Here is a 17,228-nt window from a genome sequence, read left to right as displayed (position 1 = left end):
TCATCATGGTGTTGGTTTATGGGTAGCTTAGCATTTAAGAGACATGAAATCGAGTCAAGAGCTTCATCGCACATCTAAAAATCTTTCTCAAATGGACAAGTATAGTCATTGCCAGAACATTTCTAGCATGCTATATATTTCTGTGTAACAAGAAAACTAAACGGAACTGAACTGCACTGCAGCTCATCTGAAAGGTTACCAGTAATCTCCGCAAGAACAAGACCCTTCTCTGAAACGATGAAATCGATTCGCATCCCTAACAATAATGCACCTTCCATAAATCTTGCTTAGCAGTTTTATCGCATTATGACAGTCTCCACAGACCCGGAGGTTCTTTACAATCCTAATAGGTGTCCCAGGTGCAGTGCTAATCAGCCCCAAGGCAAGTGCAAGCTTCTCGCTGTGAAGAGCAAGTGAACTCTCTTTCACATCCTCATCATCAATATCTAGCAGCACTTGGGAAGTGTCTGGAGCATATCCCGCAATTTTCAACTGCTGGCATATCTCGCTTAGCATCTCATATACCTCTCTCTTCCTTGAGTGGCTTTTATCTCCAGATATGAACTCATGAATAACACCATCAAGCTCTATTGAGCTGCTCCCAGGTACCTTCTGCACTCCACAATCCAACATCAGCTTCCTCACCTTATGCACTCCTTTCCAGTTGCCATCCAGCGCATAAATGTTGGATAGTAACACATACCCTGCATGATCATCCGGTGCAGCCTCAATAAGCCTGTGGCCTGCCTTCTTTCCCAACTCGAAGTTGTTGTAAGTTCTACAAGCACCAACTACGGCCTTCCACACAGCAGCATCTGGCTCCATTGGCATCATCTGAATCATCTCCTCTGCCTTCTCAAATAGCCCCGCGCGGCAAAACAGATCCACCATACAACCATAGTGGGCAATGTCGGGATCAATACTATACGAATTTGTCATTCTCTCAAAATAACTAATACCTTCCTCAACAAACCCTCCATGGCTGCAAGCATTCAGTAAACTGTTAAACGTAATCTTGTTAGGAACAAACCCAGATGACTCCATTCTAGTAAAAAGCTCCAAAGCTCTTTCCCTGCAGCCACTTGCTGTGAAACCAGCTAGCATCGCATTCCACGTATCCACGTTCCTCAGTGCACACGAATTTTCAAACACATAAACTGCACCCTCAATGAAACCACACTTGGAGTACATGTTTATTAGAGCTGAGCTCAACTTCTCATCGACCTCAATCTCTTTCCTGCAAACATATGCATGTGCCCACAGCCCCTGCGCAAGTGCTCCCAAGTACGCAATTGCGGAGATTACGCTCACCAATGTCACCCTATCAGGCTGGCACTCATTGCTCGCCAGCATCTCCCGGAACACCGCAACTGCCTCCTCGTGCTCCCCATTCGCAACACACCATGCAATGACCGTGTTCCAAGAGACCGAGTCTCGGGCTGGCATCCGCGCGAAGAACTCCCGGAGTGCTCCTGCGTCCCTGCCCTGCGCGTACCCTCGCAGCAGGCAGTTCCAGGCGATCATGTCCACCTCGGGCCCATAGTCGAACACCTTGCGCGCGTCGTGGAGCATCCCGCAGACGGAGTAGGCGTGGATGAGCCCGTTGCGCACGCGGCGGTGCGAAGCGGCCCCGCGCTTGGCGGCGTGCCCGTGGAGCTGCGCGGCGGCGGGGTGGGCCCGCTCCCGCGCGCAGCGGGCCAGGGCGAGCGCGTACGCTATGGGGTCCGGGTCGGCGCCGGAGCGGAGCAGGTGGTCGAACAGGCGGAGCGCGAGGTGCGGGTTAAGCCGCATGCGCGCGGTGTACGACGCGGCGAGGGCGTCGGCTGGGGTTTGGGCGCCGCATGAAGGCGGCTGCGGTTGCGATTGCGCCGGTAGCTGCTGCCGTTGCGGTTTCGCGGCGGTGGCGAGCGTGGTGGAGGTGAGGAAGAAGGGGACGGTGGGAGGAGGCATCGCTTGTGGCAGCGAGCGTGGAGGAGGAACGAGCGGCGTGCAGCGAGCGTGTCACGGCCGGCGAGGGCAGTGAAGTGCCGTGCGCCGGAGGCGCGGCGGGTGCGTCGCGTCGTGGATGAGGTCGAAATGGGATTCCGGCCCGTGCAATCCCTTTTTCGGCTGTACAATTATACTGGGCCATACAGTAGCTGGATCTCTCACTCGTCGTACTACTGGGCTTAGGCTTTACTGGATTGGTACAGCGGGTAGGCCCAAAGGTAGCAGATGTGTGTAGTACTTTCAAATTGGGTCATACTGGTAAAAAAAAGTGTCTACCGCTAAAAAAAAGTGTCTAAAAAAACTGGTTAGTTTAAAAAAAAAACTCTGATAAAAAAAGGGAGGTCTTATTGGTCATCCATCACGGGAACATGGTTCTCAAGATGAAGAAAAAACATGTCGGAAAATAATTTTTTGCTGAAGACAAATGGAGTTCTTCCCCTAAAAAGGAAACATGGGATTTGACTCTAGCAGGTTGTGCATCTTGTTTGTAGTATGTATTTTTTTTTAAATATTGTAATGATTCTTTGTGAGGCAATGAGATGTTACAACACACTAGACTTTAGTTTTTGGTGTGTACCAAATTTTATATCTATAAATAGAATAAAAAAGATGATTTATAAATTTTGCCTGCTTTCCCGCAACTAAAAAGCACTCGTTGAGAGCTTGCAAGCATCTCTAGCCCTTCTGCTGAACTTTAACTCCTCAACAGCCTTCTGAGGCGGAACTTGGCGCATGTGTGGAGGGTATTTCTCTTGCAATACAAAGGTTGGACCTGCCGATACTCATGGAAATGGACTCAACAGTGACAGTGACATGATTAATAGCCATAACATAGATAGGTCTTTTTTTCCACTTCCCTGGTGGCCGAGATCAAGCATTTGGTGTCAATTCGCACAACTAGAGTTTATTATGTCACTCGCAGCCAGAATGTGTTTAGCAATTTTTTAGCAAAATTCGCATGAACTAAGGATAGAACAGTTGTTTGGTTCGGCTCTGGCCCTCGGAGGCAGTGGACTTGTGTAAGTTGGATTGTGATCCTCTGAATCCTTGATTAGTACAAGTCTTACCCGTAAAAAAAACTTAACTCCTCAATTTTTTTAGAAGTTAACTTTTGTTGCGTCTACCCCTTCCCTCGAAACTAACTTCAAATACACTCGGATTTCACTTGAAAGTCTCCCCCCTCCCCTCTTCTTTATTCCCCAAACTAAGATCCTCATCACCTCGTCAGCTTCTGCATCAAGGGCGTCACCGTGCGGGGCCCTTTTCGGTATCCACTATGCTAGGAATACGTCGCCAACATCAAGATGTCCCACCTTGCGACAATGATATTTTTCTATTATTGGTTCTTTGTCATGTATCGAGAATTGGAGATGACGCAACCACACATTTCATATAAAAAATCTTAAAGACGATTATTACCCCTATCCCAAGGCGATCTAGGTTCCACCTCCGCCGTCATTCTCATCCATCGATACATCACCCACCTCCTCCTATGCTGGCTCTGCCGATGGCGATGCGCTGGGAGGGGGGGGTCTATTGGTGGGAGCCATAATTTCCCCCTTGGGGGCATTAGGTAGGTCTCCGTTCGACACTGGTGGGATGATGGTTTCGTCATCAGCATGGAATAAGTTCTTCCAGCCTCGCCCTCATTTCGATGATGCTTCCATATATCGTCGAGAGGCATCTAGAAGATGGTCTATAATTAGATCTGATTCTTCAGGTCAGGCATTTTTTTCCTACGGGTTTGTCTTGGTCGTGTTGTCTTGCAGAGCAAGCAACATGGTCGTACGTCTTGGTCCTTTCGCTCCAGTTCTGCCCGATGAAAGTTGGCCAGTCTTAGATTCATCGGAGAATGTGCGAGGTTTGTGTCCCTCAATTTCGTCATGCCAAAACTTGGGCATTCTACAAGCCCTATCGGTGTTTTCTTCTCGAGGGCGGCAGCCGCCGACGTCTTCTAGTCTATGTCGACGACTTCTCGACTACTGCTTCTACAATCTCTTGGGTTTAAACAAGTTTTCTCCGTTGAGATGGAGACCTAGAGGCGGCAACGAACTTTGCTCACAGCACGCCGTGATGCAGGAGGAAGAAGACTTCGACACCCCAAAGAATTTGAATGTATTTTTCAATTTCTATACGTATGTTTTCTTGTAAGGGCTTGTGTGCCTTTGATCTTTTACATAAAAAAAGATGATACAGCCACAAATGAGTTTGGCTTCCGTGCGTTCCAAGTTTTCTGCTGATAAATATATGATGACTCTATCGTATAGTGCTACCTACTATCGCATAATTATTTCTAAAAAAACTATCGCATAATTCCAACGGTAGACATTTGCCATGGGAAGATACCGCCATATTGGCAACAAGCTAGTACTCGACCTAGGAGGAGGAAATGCATGGGCATTTGTCGACAAATTTTGAAGGATTTGAGTGCATGAGGTGCGTGCCAAATTTTAAAGCATTTGAATATCCGAGTAGCTCTCAGGAAAAAAATAAAACCAGGGCTGAACAGTGCACAAACAATAAACTTTTTCAAAGACCCCAAATTTGTCTTTTTTTACTGAGAACTATCTGACATCGAAATGCTCTGAAATTTATCACGAACATGACGCACTCAGCCATCTTTCTCCACATAGAAATTCAGACTTTTTAAATCCTATTTAGTATTTTTAACGATTTATTTGTTCACTCCCGGGCTCTTCTGAGCCCAGGAGCCAAAACACCATGTGCAATCATATATCTTTTTTATTGTTTATTTGTCATGTAGCAAGAAGGTGCGGCTACAAAAGATTTTGCCCATCGTGTGTCCCAAGTTTTCTGACTATAAATAGAATAAAAATGATTTGTAAAGTTCACCTGCTAAGTTGTTGACTCTACCGTATAGTGCTAACTACTACTCCCTTCGTCCGAAAAAAATTTGTCCTAAGCTTATCTTTCAAATAGACGTATCTAGCATTAACTTGATGCTAGATACATTCATGTGAGGGACAAATTTTTTCGGACGGAGGGAGTATCACATAATTCCAACCGTAGATACCCACGATGTTTGCAACAAGCTACTACTCCCTCCGTTCACAAATATAAAATGTTTTGGATATTTAATATAGATATAAGAACTGAAATGAAGTGAGCAAACGCAGTAAAATGTGTCTATATACACCTGATTCAGAAACAACATCTTATATTCGTGAACGGAGGGAGTAGTAGCTAGGAGGAGGAAAGCTATGGGCATTTGTCACATTTCGACACATGTCCCTCTTCCCACGCAAACGGCGAAGCTGAGATCAAGCCATGGTGTTTTACATGGGGCCATCATCAGGCGCCTTTGATTCCTCGCCTAGTGTTGTAATATTGCCCTGGCACTACTTTGCTAGTGTTGGGCAGGCACTTTGTTTTACTTTCGTGTCACACCCTCGTATGCCTCCGAACACAACAAAAAATAGGAGTAGATCAGGCCAGCATAAAACAACTCGGTGTAGGGCTGCAGGCCGTGCAGCCCGCCAAAAGCTCACCCAAACCACGCAGCCAAAACGGGAAACGCATATGATAACCGGAACCACCGGAGAAGAAAGGATACCAGCATTGCGGGCGACGGAAGAAGAGGCGTCTCGGGGTCGAGACGTGGCTCGTTGCGCGACACCTGAGAAGCACGCACCATCGTCACGCGCGCGGCGAGATGCGGGGCCGTGCGTCAGCCCGACGGCGACCCCCGCCCACGGCTGTTCCCCGCGCCGTCCCGTGTCGCCACCGCATAGGCCCGTGCCTCCCCGGCCCCGCCCGCCGGCGACCCGGCCGTCGATTTTCGCCTTAGTTGCGTCGACGCCATGGAGCTTAATTAGCTCGACGGCGACGGGGGCTAGTGTTAGCTTAATATAATCTCAATGTGACGTGTGCAGTAGGAGTAGTAGCACCCCTGATCATTGATCAGTGCTGCTAATGGCCTTCGTTATCCGGCCTCCATCATATATCCACATCGAGCGCTGCGCTGGTGCGCTGACGAACTTAGTTTGGTTTCGCCGAGCAAACTACCGCAAAGCGGGTACGTACGTACGCAGACTTTTGCGTGCGTGCCAAAGCTCGTTTGCGTCACCACGGGCGACCAACTTGCACGCCTTTGTTTTTTCTATTACGTGCATCAGAGGCTTTTGTTATTCTTAATGCCAATTTGATAGTGCGTCAAAGTTAACTGTCAGATTTAGCCGAACATTCTCGAAGATTTGGAGATCTACTAGCTAGCTTAGCTTAGTGCGCCCACCTTTGTGTTGTGTTGCTACAGCTTAGAGGGGTTGGGCATTATTGGAGTTAACTGAGATGCGTATAGTTAAGGAAGAGCATGGTTAGGGCTTATCCATATCGGCCCAATCAGGGAAGAGGGTTCTTTTGCGGAAAATGTGCATGCATGTACATCTTAAACTGGTAAATTATTAAGCTGGTGTTTGCTTTATACCAAGAGTGGTGGTTGTGCGCCCGCAAGATGCAACGTATCTCAAAAGGTGGGATGTTTAAACAGGGTTTTAATTCATTCGGGAGAAAATTCGACTTGCGTACCTCTCAAGATGTTACTACTATCGACATGGCTGGTATGAAACCTCTGTCGCGACTATGGAAATGCGCCAGAGTCTAGTAGATTTTCCTTGGCAATCAAGAATGTAAAGTGCACTCCGGTAGCTCCAAATACAACAATCAACTCTTTTTTTAGAAGATCGCTTATACCCTCTCACGAACCTGATGAATCGATCTCGGCTTAGGCATGTCCTTGATTTGGCTCATGCAGACAAACATATGGTTCAACAAGCAAGTTTGGAGGCTAAGCAAGCTTGGCATGAATGTTTCCTTCTCAATTACACTATCTTGGATACCAAGATTCGAGGAGTTAAGATAAATATGCTTGACCAGCTAGTCAAGTAAAGTCTATCTATAAAGCTCTCAAAGCTAGACAAGTTGTTTGTCCTTTAAAAGATATTTGGTGTGTTAAAATTTCCCTCAAGGTTAAAGAATTTCTATGGTTAGCTAGTAAAAATAGTGTGCTGACAAAAGATGTACGTACTTATTCATAAAGGTTGGCGGTGTGAGGCTAAATGTATGTTTATTAGCATAAATGAAAGTTTAGATCACCTGTTTTTCACTTGTCATGTGACTAGCTATACTTGGAATTAATGTGATAAAATGTGCTTTTGGACAGCGTGAAACTCCAAACTCACTTAGTAACATTGCTAGTTGGTCAATGATTTTTCTGATAATATTGCATGAGTAATTGCTAGTGGTATATCGGCAATTCTCTGGGTGTTGTGGAAAACCAGGAATAAGGCATGTTTTAATGGTGTTATTCCTTTTTTTAAGAGAGCACCCTCTCTGATTTCCATTAACAGAAACCACAATGTCTTGATTACAACTACTCAAAAGAAAAAACAACAACAAAGAACGACAAACGAAGAGATGAACATCTTCAGATTGGCGCCCTGTAGAAAGCCTTGGAGATCAGCCGCCATGATCATGCCAGCTCCAGCTCACCACCCATGCGCCGCTTTGAAGACTTCTCCTGCTACCTGTTCAACCTGCCTCACGTCCGCCGTTATTCGCCTTATTTTTCTTGGTTTGTCTGCAAGATATTCCATTCATGTAACCATTTTAGAATCATATTCACTGGAACACAGGGATCAGTGACCCTGTTGTTATAAAAACGACCCTATTTCTAAACTTCCATAAAGTCCAAAAGATAGTAGAGATCCAACCACCACTAAATCTATATCATTCTTATTGTTTTTTTCACCCAAGAATTGAACAAATCATGAACAGTGGCAGGTATATCAAACATGTCAAAAACACATTTCATAATGTTCCATAACAATTGTGCAACAGAACAATGGAAAAACAGGTGACTAACAGTTTCTTCTCTCCCACAAAAAGAACACTTACTATCACCAATCCACCCCCTATGCGACAAATTATCTTTGGTAAGAATGCAATTTCTCAGAGCCAGCCAAATAAAAACTTTGACTCGTGGAGGCATTTGAACTTTCCACAAAAAAATATGTGTTTCTTTAGAGCCAGTTTGAATCATAAATCTATAATAAGGTTTCTCCGTGTACACCCCATTGCCGATCAAAGCCCACTTAATCACATATTTTTATTCATTCAAAACCACAGAAGCACAAACTTCTTTAATGTGATCCCATAGCTCCAATAACTCACCATACAATGTTCTTCTAAAACTAACATTATCCAAACCTTTACCAAACATCTCCGCTACACATTTGTTTTTATCAAAACAAACATTATTCAGACTAGGAAAACTGTCTTTAAGAGATTTTGGTCCAACCCACCAATCCTCCCAAAATCTAACATTTTCCCCACATCCAACTATAAATTTGCACAAGAGAAGAAATGTTGTTTTGTGTTTGAAAATATCTGACCATAACTGAGAATCACCCTACTTAGGTTTGATTCTATTTAGACATGCATTTTTCTTGCATTTCTTCAGAATTAAGCTTTTCCAAAGACCCTCAGTATTATATAACTTTCACCACCACTTGCACAACAAAGCTTTATTCATTAAAGCTAAACTTTTTATACCTAATCCCCCCATGTCTTTTGGTCTGCACATCTCAAACAATTTAATCAAATGATATTTTTTTTCTTATTCAATTTTTCCTACCACAGCAATCTAGTCCTAAAGAAATCCATTCTCTTGTTAACCCCTGCAGGCAGCCCATAAAAGGACATCAAAAATAGGGAATGCTAGTCAATGAAGACTGAATCAGAGTGATTCGGCCTGCACTAGCCATCAGCCTCCCGACGTTATTCCTTTAGATCATACTGGTATAGTTATCCTGAGCTCATTAGCTTATGTACTGGTCTGGACTGGAGAGACCAAAGGAACAAAAGTGTTGTCGCAACGCGGCAAACTTACTGGTGGCGCGTGATTTCTTTAACATGAGGAAAGGATGGGTACATATACATGTGTGGTGTTTCCTGTAGCTGGTTTATGTGTGCGAAGAGCACAATTTCCCAGTGATGTTTCTCGTGGACTCTGGCTGGGAACATCTGCTACTTCGCTCCCCCAAAAAACCAGCCAGTCAAGTAGGTTTGTTAATCACGAAATCAAGCAATGATCTTGTGATACAAGATTGCTTGTGAAGTACTCCCTCCCTCCGTTCCAAAATAGATGACCCAACTTTATACTAACTTAGTACAAAGTTGGGTCATCTATTTTGGAACGGAGGGAGTAAGATATTAGATGCATAGAGACATGCATACAAATACCCCAAGTGTCGAGGAGCTTTAGAGTTTCTCTCCCCAAATTTGGTGTTCGTCGTCCTGATTGTTGTTCTGGTGTCAATGTCTGCACAATGAGTTCATAGATGGTCAAACCTAGTAATGTCAATTCGATGTTTTAGATACAAATACCTTTTATTTACAGATTGTCAAACTCAAAAATGTCTAACTGATAAAAGAGCGAGAATTAACTATCGGTTTGATAGGTGGTGTGCCATTTGTACTCCTAGCACACCAGCATGAAATGATGTTCCCGCCGTGATATCTTCGTTAATTCAAAAGATTAGAGTCTTTGATCATCAACATACTTTGTGCGAACCCATGTGCAGGTGTATGTGTGCGACGATATAATATGAGACCATAATACAGGACCGTCTCTACGTGAGTCTGAAAAATTTATTTTGGATAAAACGATTTTTGGGGTATTAATTTAAAATCCAACTGTCGTCTTTCTTTCTTCTTCCTCCAACTGTTTCTTTTCTCACGAAACTGACTTATCCAAATTCTAAATTTAGTCAACTTACATATAGATGTTGTCATGTACTCCCTCTGTCCGGAAATACTTGTCGAAAAGATGAATACAAATAGATGTATCTAGAACTAAAATACATATAGATACATCCATTTCCGGGACAAGTATTTCGGGATGGAGGAAGTAATAAAATTAGCACTCGTGTTTGAAAAACTGCATTTCAAATCATGGAGGATCTGAGCACGCGTGCGTGATTCAACAAATAAAGGAAAATGCCGTTTACTATTCGCGCCGGGTCTGCCCGGTGGAAAGGCAGGCAACGAGCCAAACGGAAGTGACCGGCCGCCTCGCGTCGCCACTGGCCGGGTGCCCGGGTGGATGAGTGGGCGCGCGAGGCGCAGATATTTGCGCGCGCGCCGCGACGTTACGCGCCGTGGTTGGCCGACGACGCCGCGACGCGGGGTGCGTGGGGCTAGCTCCTTGTCTTGTCTCCCCGGTCTCCGGTGCCTCGCCCTCCTCCTCCTTCGCGCTCCTCCTCCTCGCCGTGGCCGGCAGCGGGGCTCCGTCACGCGACCCCGGCATCCGCCGGACGCGACGCCCCGTCCTCTCACACTTCATTCCGGCGCGTCCTCGCCCGCACTAGCGCCCATGCCAGGCGTGTGCCCTCGGGTGGTGACCACCGGACGGGACGCGCCGGACGTGACCTGCGTGCCACGAGTACATGCGTGGACATATTCCCTCCGATCGTGCGTGCGCCAGTGCCACGGCCACGAACTTTCCTGGCCCCACGACCTGGAATTGGATGACGGACGCACCGGCGCCGGCACCGGTGCTCGCGCGCACGATGCCGTACGGCGACTCTGGCTGCGCATGTCCTGTCTGAATTAAGTACGCACCATCTTTTCTTCCCCTCCTCTCTCGCTCGGAGCTGAAATGTGCACTATCTAGACATGATTAGAGGAGTATTATTCGAGTGTGTTATTATAATAATAGAGATACATGGACGGAGCTGCACCACACAAAAAAAGACGGACCGGCTCGCCACGATTGCTTGCTCCTGTGATTTGACCACCCTCTTAATTCGCTTTGCATCATATCCTGCTCAGTTTAGGTCATGCTACTAGATCACGCCGCTGTTTTTTGCACACTATTTTCCTTTTTTTCTTCCTGATCAAAAATAGTCCAGCGTGCATGCACGCACGCACGCACGCATGTGGACTGAACATGTGGCTGATTAGTTTTGGCCTTGGTGCATCGGATGGAGAATATTATACACCGGCACGCACGAGCTTATCCTAGCCTTAAATAGTTTTAAAAAAAAAACAGCCGCCAGGGCACTATTTCTTGTGCCTATGAGCAGCCAAGAACACGCGTGTGCTTCCAACTCGGATTAGTGGTGTATCGCCACGTTTTCAACGGGTGCCTGTAATGTTGTGGTTCATGTTCAGGCATTTTTAGAACGAATGAAAGCACAGAAAGTAGCTGTACCCCAAACTCCATTTTCGTAATGAAAATGAGGGCCGTGTGGCCCCTTTGCTCGCAAAAAATTTAGAGCGAATGAAAGCACAGAAAGTCCGAAAATATCATGAACAAAAAAACTTTTTCCAAGCGATCAATTACACGAACAGGATTTTTTTTCTTTTCTTAAGCGATCAATATCGTGAGCAGGAAACTTTTTCTTATCATATCCCCAAAGGGAGAAAACAAAAGCGGACCTTTTTTTTACAAGAATGAAAGCACAAGGGACCGGCCTAGCTTGTGCACCACACTATTTTGTTTTTCGTCCTGATCATAACAGTCCAGCGGCCGATCCGTCTTCTATGTAATCAACTGTTATCTGGTCCTGCGTCCGTGCACGAAGCAGTGCTGTAATTAAATCCGCACCGCAGACAGCGACACATGCATGCATGCATGTGGATTGAACATGTACTTCTACCCTTAACCAGTGAAAAGAATGCATCCAGCCGCCAGGGAACTGTTTCTAGTGTCTATATATGAGCAGCCAAGAACACGCATGCATGCATTTGGATAGAACACACTGGGATTTTTTCTATTTTTGACAATCAGAACGTACTGTGATTTAATTTAGCAAAGGGCATGCACGAGCTAATTCTAGCTTTAATTAGTGCATCTGATGGAGAATATTATACACGGGCATGAGCTAGTCCTAGCCTTAGTTAGTGAAGCGAATGCAGCCGCCAGGGCACTCACTATTTCTAGTGTCTATGATCAGCCAAGAACATTGTTTAGTCCGGAGCAGAGGAGGGTTTTGCCGCGTTTTCAACGGGTGTCTGCGGGGTTAAGAAACCCAGCCCTCTAGCTCACGCCTCCACTTTATGAGATCAACTTCGTGAACAGAAAACTTTATTTCTTTCCAATCGATCGGTTTCGTGAAAAGGATGCCTTTTTCAATCAAAGGGAAGAACGAGCGAAAGCAGACATATATAGGAGACCGGCCGTATGATGCAGCGTTTTCAACCTGGCCAGCCCTAACAGTGGCGGGCAAAGGCAGCCAATGGAACCAACCGCAAATGTGGCAACACGAGTGCTTACCGCGACCCGATCGGCATCTCGCCCGGCATATCGTCGTCTGCCTGATGGGGAGCCCTCTTTTCCTTCCCTTCACTCATGGCCTCTGCAGCTTTGCCTTGAAGTAGACCGTGCCGTCTGTCGGCCTCCTCCAAGAACGAAATTGCACAAATACACAAATATTTGAAGCTGAGGTAACGACAACCCTCGACTCTAGGGATAGTCACTAACGGAAACATAAGTTGCTCTGATTAGTCACTTGATGAGAAGTATGACATGCGGGTCCCTTGCGTTAAGCTCTTTGGGAAATTTGAAATCTTCAAAAATTTATAAAAAGAACTGATTATTTTAAAACAATTCAAAAAAAAATCTGAAAATTAAAAAAAACATGAAATACATTCCAGTAATTCAATCCATCTTTAGTGATCAATCTGAAAGATTTTCAGCCTATTTTCTTTAACATTTTAAATTCTGGGCAATGTTTGCAAGTCAACTCATACATGCACGGGTTGTAAAAAAATGATGGAATTTTAAGACCGCTAGAAAAAATAGACTAATCAAACATGGACTAAACTACAAGACTTTTTCAAAATTTTTTATGAAAATTCTAAAAAATCAGATTTCATGAAACTTTGAAAAAATATCATATTTCTCATTAAGTGACTTATTAGATCAATATGCTGTTTTTTTTTCTTGATGGTTAGTTAGAGCTTAATTTTTTGTTAAAATCCCCTAGAGTTGTGGTTATTTGTTACCTCGGCCCCAACAGTTGTGTATTTGTGCAATTTCCTCTATTTTTTGTAGAGGAAGTCATGATGGCAGTTTTTATTCATTTGGTGGCTTTCGCGAGGCATGGCTTGTGATAGAGGCCTCTTTGTCGGTGGGCAAGGGCGGCGGTGGTTGGTGGGCTTGTCGGCACCAGTGCAGGTTGATGTGTGCCCGTGGTTATGTCGGAAGCTTGGGTGAAGACCATATCTTGACTTGGTGTCGTGACCAGTGATGACGGCAACTACAATCGTCATTCACCTTCCTGAAGTCATCGCTACACTGTTGTCGCACCCCTACCGCGTGTATCCGGTCACACTGCAGCTTCGAGGGGGGCTCTTGATCTTGTTTGATCGAACGATGACGGCGCTTTGGTGCCGTTTTCCCCTTGGGGTCTTCGTCTTTGGAGTTGGGCATCAGTGGGCGGGACCTGTGAAAGGTGACGGTGTTTGCGTCTAGGCTTATGTGGCAATGATGATGGGGGGAGTGTTTTCGAAGACACGGCTATAGTTGAGGTAGTCGGCTCTTCTCCGACGTGTCCGTGTGATCGCCTTAGCTTGTTTGTTGCTACGAAGTCAAAACTGCAGTGGCGGGGTCCCAATGACGTGCGATGACGGGTTCATGGGCAGCATGTGGTCCGTTGGGTGATCTTCCACATCGCCAATGGTGCCTAGTTCTCCTTCATAGTTCTCCGTCAAAGTCAGAGTTAGCAGTCTGGTTGTGGATGACTGAGTTCTGACGCGGATCTTCATATAGCTCCACACTCTCTCTATAGTGTGTGTTGGGTCGACGATTGCCTATGCGAAGTCGGAGTCATTTGCTCAAGGTTTAAGGATGGGCCTGCTAGGGGAGGAGTGATGACGATGTCACATGCGTATTGTCTCAAAATATGATTCATTGTGTTTGATTATTGTATAATTATATTTTCAATTAAATATAAATAACATAATAAAATAGAAATTCTCATGCATGTTTGCATGCTGAGGTGAACCTTTTTCGGGTGAGGCTCACATGCAGAGCTTCCATCAGGAATTATTGTGCAGGGTCAGTAAATGGGTGACATGTGTCCTCGCGGGTCAACACCTCACCATTTAGGTTAGATTTTTATCATGGGAGAGGAGAAGATGCACGGCCCAATTTTCTTTCTTTCTTTCTTGGAGTTGACTCGCACAAAAATGCCAGGCCCAAAAATGTGGCGGCAACTAATGGGTGTCCCACAATCAGAAAGTGATGCTACATTATTGTACCTACCACAATTCTTTCTCTGCACCACTTTTGCAAGTGCAGGCGCAGTTCATCTGCATTTCACGGCTCGTTCGTTTGCAGGGTCCAATCGGGATGACATGAGCGTTATCCATCCACCCCCCAGACACGGCACGGCATCCGGTTCTCCGGCTGCTCGATTGGAATCCCGTTTCTCCGGGGCTTCCCAGATATGCTAAGGCCAGACGGGACCTATATCTGGCAAGCAAAACCACATACAACGACCGAGCCAGGTGACCCGGCAGGCGATCCTGTCTCACACTCACCCTCGGCGCGCATATATTCTTGTTTCACCGCCTCGTGTTGGGTCAAGACTTGACGTTGCTGCATTGCATGGAAGTTGTGAGAATTGGCGTACGTGTTTACGGGTGGTTGCAGAGAAGAAGCGGACAAAGCAGAGCAGGCATAAGGCTGCAACCAGCCAACCAGGCAAAAAGCAAAAAAAAAAAAAAAACCCAGAAGCATGCACAGAAGCATTTTAACAACTGGCAAAGTGGCTCCTCTATTTTATTTTATTTTAATTCAATTTCCTAGTAGGCAACTAGAGCCAAATTGCTTGGAACCTTCTCTGTTCTTTCGCCAGGAACGCTCAAAACCAAGGCTTACTACGTGTCGCTGCATCGCCATTGTGTTGTGCTGGTGCAAAAATGGTCCCTGCTTTCTCATTCTAGATAGGCAAGCTCATATTTTAATTACCCCGTTAACCCACCTTTTGAACCATATGATGGCCGTTGGCTCCAGATCCTTATCTCAGTTTTGAGGCTTTGATGCTCCGTTTCTTCTTTATTTATACTAATAACTAGCACCACGAAACGAACTTAGCCACTGTTCGGGCTCGCAAAAGCCAGATCCTTGTTTATTTATTTACCGAAAATTTACGAAAAGCCAGATCTTTGAGCCGCATAACTAAAACGTACGCGCGCACGCAGGCGGAGATACACAAGAAATCATAAAGGAAAAGAAACAAAAGAAAGGCGAAAACGACGCATTCGGCAAGCGCATCCCGGGGATGCGAGTGCACAAACCGCTTTACGTATTATTCGTGGCGATCGATGGTGCGTGGTTAAGTGTCGTACTACTAGCAGCAGCACTAGTGGCCCTCCCTCTCGATCCATGAACGGAGTGCTGTGCTGCGGCCAGGGCCGGGCTGCCACTCGATCTGCCAGGAACGGTAGCCCAACGGCTGTCCGCCTGCCTCCATCGGCGTCGCCTCAATCATCCAAACTCCTCTGCTTTCCACAAAGCGATCGCCGGGTTCCGTTCGTTCGTATGGCGTCACCTTTCCGACCACCCAAAGCCGGTCGATGAGATGCTGCTGCCACAAATCTAGAGCAACAGTGTTTCCGGGTCTGTGGACAACGCAGAGATAGAGATGCGTGCCATTTGCTTTTGGGTACATGCCCGGCTGCATGGCATGGGTATCTGAAACCTGGGTCTGGTTGTAGTACTAACGAATACTCCCTCCGCATCTAAATATAATTTTTTTCTAGAGATTTTAATATGGAGTACATACGGATGTATATAAACATATTTTTGAGTGCGAATTCACTCATTTTGCTCCGTATGTAGTCTGTATTAAAATCTCTAAAAAAGACTTATATTTAGGAACAACTCCCTCCGCAAACTAATATAAGATTTTTTTAGATCACCATATGTGCGTAAACTTGTTAGATAGTACATGATATTTCATATTTGAAAGTTGAAACAAATTTTGGTTGTACCAACAAATGTAATATAATACTAATATAATATAGTACTCCTTCCGTAAAGAAATATAAAAGCATTTGTTTACAGAGGGAGTACATGTCTAGAGTTGAATCATTTGACAATGATTTTGCTATTTTTCCATGCCGACCGAGAAATAACTATTTCTGAGTTACCCCGAGAACCAAGTGCAAAAGGAAGAGAAGATATTGATCAGACTTTTCTAAGTCGACGGAGCCATAATAATTTTCTTTTGAAAACCCCCATGAGTCTATTTTCTTGATTTGGTTGCCATGTCGTTATTATTTTCATTTTATTTCTCTGCTTTTCCCGGGATTTGTTGTTAGTTGTCAAATAAAGGTGTGATGGAGGCATCTTCCCCTGTTTAACTTGATTTTCTATGTGTTTTAGTTGTCAATTAAAGGTTTTGTAGGGCCACATTCCCTGTACCAATCTTTTATTCCCAAAAAACTAAAGACAAACAGTGCTGAAAGGCGTGTATGATATGCATCTCATCCACCATGTTGCTAGTTTATGTCAATGGATTTGGAAAATCCCTTTATAATCGATTTGGTACCTCAAGAGTTATTGGAATAAAGCGTGTCTACATATACTAGATGTAGATACTAATAGGACCATGATACAAGTAAATTGTGTTAGTATTCAGTACTACCTAACTCAATCCCTTCAGATAAAGACAGGGAATTTCAGCTAACATCATGCACGCCTTATGCTCCACAGGGAGAGGGATTGTGCCTAACCCTTCCCTGTCTAAATAAGCCCTAAAATGCTGTCGCGTCCCTCCTGAATATACCCAAGGTATATGGCAAATCCGATCAAGATCTAGCTTTAGTTTTTCTTTTGGAAATCAGATGCAGGAGATAACAATATACCAAACCACCATGCATGCGTCCTTGCTCGTAGGCTCGACACCATGCTAGTGATCCAAAGTTGGGTTTACTAATCAAAGGACCTGGGATTCCCGAACAAACTCATAGGTGTCGAACTTGCAAGGCCCGAAACATTGTATAACGCTAATCTAATGGCCGAGCCCGAGTTGATCTACTTCACTGGCTCTCTAGTGGCCTAACTATTTCTGTTCGGTTATTCCCACAGTGGCTACACGTCCTGGTGTCCATCATCATCCATCAAGCAGATGTCTTGTCCCTGTGGTGGATCTCATGCCACTCTAACTGGGCGCAAGAGTTTAGTTCTGTCTCTAAGCTAAACTAAT

At 45.2% G+C, this 17,228-nt stretch overlaps 1 protein-coding gene across 1 annotated transcript; it reads right to left on the bottom strand.

The window, feature by feature from the left end:
* On the bottom strand, positions 1-2,077 carry LOC119301916 (pentatricopeptide repeat-containing protein At5g48910-like). The gene has a single exon (XM_037578907.1). The coding sequence runs from the start codon at positions 1,948-1,950 to the stop codon at positions 196-198; it is 1,755 nt and encodes a 584-aa protein (XP_037434804.1). The 5' UTR covers positions 1,951-2,077; the 3' UTR covers positions 1-195.
* Between the last annotated feature and the right edge of the window lie 15,151 nt (positions 2,078-17,228).

Source organism: Triticum dicoccoides, chromosome 5A, assembly GCF_002162155.2.
Source record: "Triticum dicoccoides isolate Atlit2015 ecotype Zavitan chromosome 5A, WEW_v2.0, whole genome shotgun sequence".
NCBI lineage: Eukaryota > Viridiplantae > Streptophyta > Magnoliopsida > Poales > Poaceae > Triticum > Triticum dicoccoides.
This window is presented reverse-complemented; position numbering and strand designations above follow the sequence as displayed.

Coding starts and splice junctions, on each gene's coding strand:
- LOC119301916 (XM_037578907.1), bottom strand. CDS start 1,950: ATGCCTCCTCCCACCGTCCCCTTCTTCCTCACCTCCACCACGCTCGCC.